The sequence below is a fragment of the Glycine max genome, chromosome 18 (assembly GCF_000004515.6).
Source record: "Glycine max cultivar Williams 82 chromosome 18, Glycine_max_v4.0, whole genome shotgun sequence".
Taxonomy (NCBI): Eukaryota; Viridiplantae; Streptophyta; class Magnoliopsida; order Fabales; family Fabaceae; genus Glycine; species Glycine max.
Window position 1 is genome coordinate 49,170,495 of NC_038254.2, and position 4,638 is coordinate 49,175,132.

At 32.6% G+C, this 4,638-nt stretch overlaps 1 protein-coding gene across 1 annotated transcript; it reads left to right on the top strand.

Annotated features, from left to right (window-relative positions):
* Positions 1–497: 497 nt before the first annotated feature.
* On the top strand, positions 498–2,366 carry LOC100784347 (protein NODULATION SIGNALING PATHWAY 2). The gene has a single exon (XM_003552222.5). It carries the CDS (start codon positions 545–547, stop codon positions 2,174–2,176), a length of 1,632 nt encoding a protein of 543 aa, XP_003552270.2. The 5' UTR covers positions 498–544; the 3' UTR covers positions 2,177–2,366.
* Positions 2,367–4,638: the final 2,272 nt, after the last annotated feature.

Sequence of the window (4,638 nt, forward strand, 5' to 3'; positions counted from 1 at the left end):
ACACGTAAATTAATTGATATATATTTATGTAAATAATTTTAATCGTTAACTATGTAATTATGTCAAATATTAAAAAAAAAGCTTTGACAGTCTATAATAATTTTATCTGTTTTAAATAAGATTACTTCTAATTAAACATATATAAAGTTTTTTGATAAAAAAATGTATTATTTTATTAATGTAACTTTGTATTAGTGTTTCTTTTAATGGAAATCCCGGACTAGCTTTGTGTCCAAGTTTCACAGGTCAAAGTATCAGCTCAAACAAAAAGAAATTGAGGGATTAAAATATAAGCTAAATGGTTTCACTGTAAAACAATCAACTTATAATATTTGTTAATTCAATCCTTTGCGTGAGTTTTGTGGAATAAGATAATGCCTCATTAAAATATAATTCATGCTATTTTAATTAACATAAGGATTTGGCTGAAAGTGAGGGGGAACAACCTTTCTTCAATTATAAATAGTCGAACAATATCACCCATTAAACCTCCCCCAAACAAGAATCCCTTTCTTTGAAGTGTGAAAAAAACCTTATAGAAAAGATGATGCAATCAGAGGATCTGCAATTCCAATGGCCATTCTTTGAAGACATGAACTCAACTTTTGATCAAGGTGTTGAGTCCTATGGCTTCACCACCATGTATGGCCACGTTGGTGATTGTGGACCTTATGACTTCACTATGAATGACCATGTTGGTGATTGTGGACTCAATACTCTATTGAGCACACCAGAGGATTCTACTTCTGAAATTTGTTCCATCCCCTTTCCTTCCTCCCCCATTTTCTCCATTGATCATATTCATATCCAATACCCAATCAATGAAGAAACCATGCACCTTCCATCACTCATGGAATTGGATGATTTTGATTCCATCTTGGATACTCAAATTATTAGTATTCAAGGTCATGGAGAAAGTGAAGGGAGCTTCTTCCCTTCACAGAATTTCTCGAGTGAGGTGGAAAATGCATGGAGTCCAACCCCATCTGTGAGGTCAGAGTTGTCCACAAATCAAACATCACCATTGACTTTACCACTAGAAAACATGGAAGTCGAAAACCAAGTGAGTCTTCCACACTTGTTGAAGGCCTATGGAGAAGCCTTGGAGCAAGGACAAAAAGCACTAGAAGAAGTGATTTTGAGGTGCATAAGCCAGAAAGCTAGCCCACTTGGTGAGTCTCTAGAGCGCCTTGCATTCTACTTGTCTCAAGGCATGACAAATCATGGAGACTATCTAAAAGGGGAGGCCTTAAAGAACTTTGAGGCTGCTTTGAGGGCATTATATCAAGGATTCCCAATTGGGAAAATTGCTCACTTTGCAGCTGTTTCAGCAATTCTCGAAGCCTTGCCACAAGATTGTGATGTGCACATAGTGGACTTTTATATTGGACATGGTGTTCAATGGCCTCCAATGATTGAGGCTATTGCACACATGAACAAAACATTGACATTGACATCAATCAAATGGGGTGGTGAGGTTCCTGAATGTGTTTCTAGTCCATGCAATTTTGAGGAAACTAGAAGGCAGCTCTATGAGCATGCCAAATCCTGTGGGTTGAAGTTGAAGGTTGAGGAGAAAGGAGTGGAGGAATTGGTTAGTGATATTAAGAAAATGAACAAAAAGGGTGAGAAGGGAGAGTTTTTGGCCTTCAATTGCACGATTGATCTGCCTCATATGGGAAAAGTAAGGAGCAGAAAACATGCCTTACAGTTTCTAAGGGTAGCTGATGAATTGATAAGCACCTCTGACAACAGGGGAATTATCACTTTTGCGGATGGGGATGCTTTTGAGAAAGTGAAAAATAACTTGAATTTCAGGTCATTTTTTGATGGGCACTTGGTGCATTACCAAGCCTTGTTAGAATCAATGGAATCACATTTCCCAACCAGTTTCTCAGAAGCAAGAATTGCCATGGAGAAATTATTTTTGCAACCTTGCATCTCTTCTCTTGATTGGTTACAAACATGGGAGGAGATGAAAAGGGGAGGCCATCTTGAGGAAGAAACTAGCTTAGAGGGTTGCCAATTGAGCAAAAATATCTTAATGGAAATTAGAGAAGTGTTGAGAGGAAGTGATGGTTCCTATCAGGCCAGGATTGAAGGACAACATGACAATGAACTAGTTTTGGAGTACAAAGGAACTCAACTATTAAGATTTTCAACTTGGAAAAACTAAAGCTAAGTAGTTAAGGACTAGAATTGACAATACTCTTTTTTTTGTGTGTATAATAATCCAAATTATACAAATAGATGGTAGTAGCTATTATAATTTGATTTGTACAGATTCATGCTCATATCAGTTATGTGTACTCCCAAAAATTATATATAGACATATATTCTTTTTTCCCATAATATAATAGCTTGTTTGCAAATGCAGTAGCTTTCATTTATTGTTTCTTGCACCTTAATTAAATAAAGTGAATGGAAATAGAAATAAAAGGAAAGTTTGACTTCGGGATTGGATTTTTTTCAACAGATAAAAACACATTCAGCATAATCATATTGTTCAGCTCTATTTGTTTTTTTTTTTTTTTGGCCAAAAGAAAAAGGAGAAATGTGAGGGGACTGCAGGGGAGTTGTTCGCCTCTATTTGTTAGATAAAACTAAAAATGAATTACAATTTGGATCGGGAGACTAACTAAAAAAAAAAGATAATCACTTCATTAAATTCAATCTAAAGTATTCATATCGTTTGCATGTTCAATTTATCCTTTTTTTAAATACCATTATAAAACTATTTTTAAAACAAGTAATTTCCTAACCATTCAGTATTTCAAATACCAAAATTTTCTCTCTTTTACTTATTTTTTCCCTTTATAGAAGTGGATAGTTTATTTTAAACTGTAATTTGTTTTGAACTGCATGATGTAATACTGAATTCAATATTATTTTAAAAAGGTAAATGATTTTTTTTAAAAAAAAAAATAGTTCATTTTGAATTGTAATTTGTTTTGAATTACATGATTTACCTTCTTTGAAATGTCTTGTCACTTAAGTAATAACTTTTTGAAGTTTTTTTTATCTAAATAAATATGTTTTTCTAAACTAATAAAAAACTTCATCTACTATTCACTTCACCCGTGCGGTGCATAGCCAGCATAGGTAACCCATACTAGTTATAAAAAAAAAAATACAAGGAGGAAACTTATCGTTTTTAAAAATTAAGACTAATTTTTTACTTGAAATTTTGAGACCTAAAACATATTTTATTTTTTATTTGTAAATGTCAAATAAAGGTTTTTTTATTTAGAATGTGATAATAATAGAGTATTTTAATAAGATATAACCTTGGTACGATCCTTTTAAATTTTGTATAAAATTATTACTACTATTTTTTTACCTCATAATACAATATGATATATTGTTAATCAAGCCAATCTAACTAAATTAGTTTAACATTCTTACAAATAAAAAAAAATACTATATCATTACAGAAGATTCCCATGAATTTAATTTTGATCCACAAAAAAAACTAGTATAAAATTCGCATTCATATTCATATATTATTGCAATCAATAGTAGTTATCTTTACAACCAATAGGGAAGAATAATACTACCTAAATGAATCAAATTAAAGCAATTTTTTTCTAGCTCTAAAAGAATATTATCCAATTCATAGGATTGATGTGGTGGTTAAATATCTAATGATAGAATCTGTATTCTATCTTCACTTGTATAATTTTTTTTGAATTAGAGGCAGTCATATACCATAAGTAAAATAAATGTCTGACCTAATAAATTAAGGATACTCATGACCAAAAAAAAGAAAGATTACTTACCCCATCAAACGAAAAGAAAAGAGAGATTAATAATCCAGCAACACTAATTAAATGTTTTCCTCCTTGAAAAGGTAAAGAACAAAATTCAAGATAGAGGCTACGGCGCATAAGCCGCGCAGGTCTTCCACCGTGCCTAAGTCAATACAAGACGTTCGATGTCCTTTACAAAAAGTGTGGCTACGATTACAAATTTACAATAAATAAACTAGGTGCAAGGTTACCATATAATGATCCTGCTTTTTATTATAAAAAAAAAACGTTAGGTGGACCTGTCTTACTATTTCCAGAATCCCAACCCCAGGTTTTGCATTCTGATAACTTCAAAATATAAACTAATTTGATAGTCAATTTGGATTAATAAATGAGTATAATTTCTTTATTTTATTATTTTTTTTAATGAAGTAATAAAAAAAATAACATCTTTGTTATTTTTTATTAGCAAAATGCAAAAGAAAAAGATTTCAAGTGTTTTAGAGGAAAAATTGATACAAAAACGAGAAGAAAAAGTCTTAAAAAAAAATTAGAAGTATTGAAAAGTCTGTTTAGCACGCAAGACAAGCCCAACGCATGTCCATGCTTAGTGCGCAACTCAGGCTTAGTGCACGGAAAAGCTCACAACGAAGCCCAAATGTACGCTTAGCGTGAAAGCCCGTGTTAAGCGCGAAATCAGCGTGAAAAGTAGGAAGCAGAAGGAAAAAAATACAGAGAATCTCAGAGCTATCCAAAGCCAGGATCTATCCCTTAGGGGAAACCCTCTTTCTTAGTCATTTCCCCTTTTTGCTCGTTACTAGTCATCCATCACCTTCTTTTATTAACCTCTAAAGTATAAAGTCTCTCATGACTATGAGAGGCTAAACTC

Coding starts and splice junctions, on each gene's coding strand:
- LOC100784347 (XM_003552222.5), top strand. CDS start 545: ATGATGCAATCAGAGGATCTGCAATTCCAATGGCCATTCTTTGAAGAC.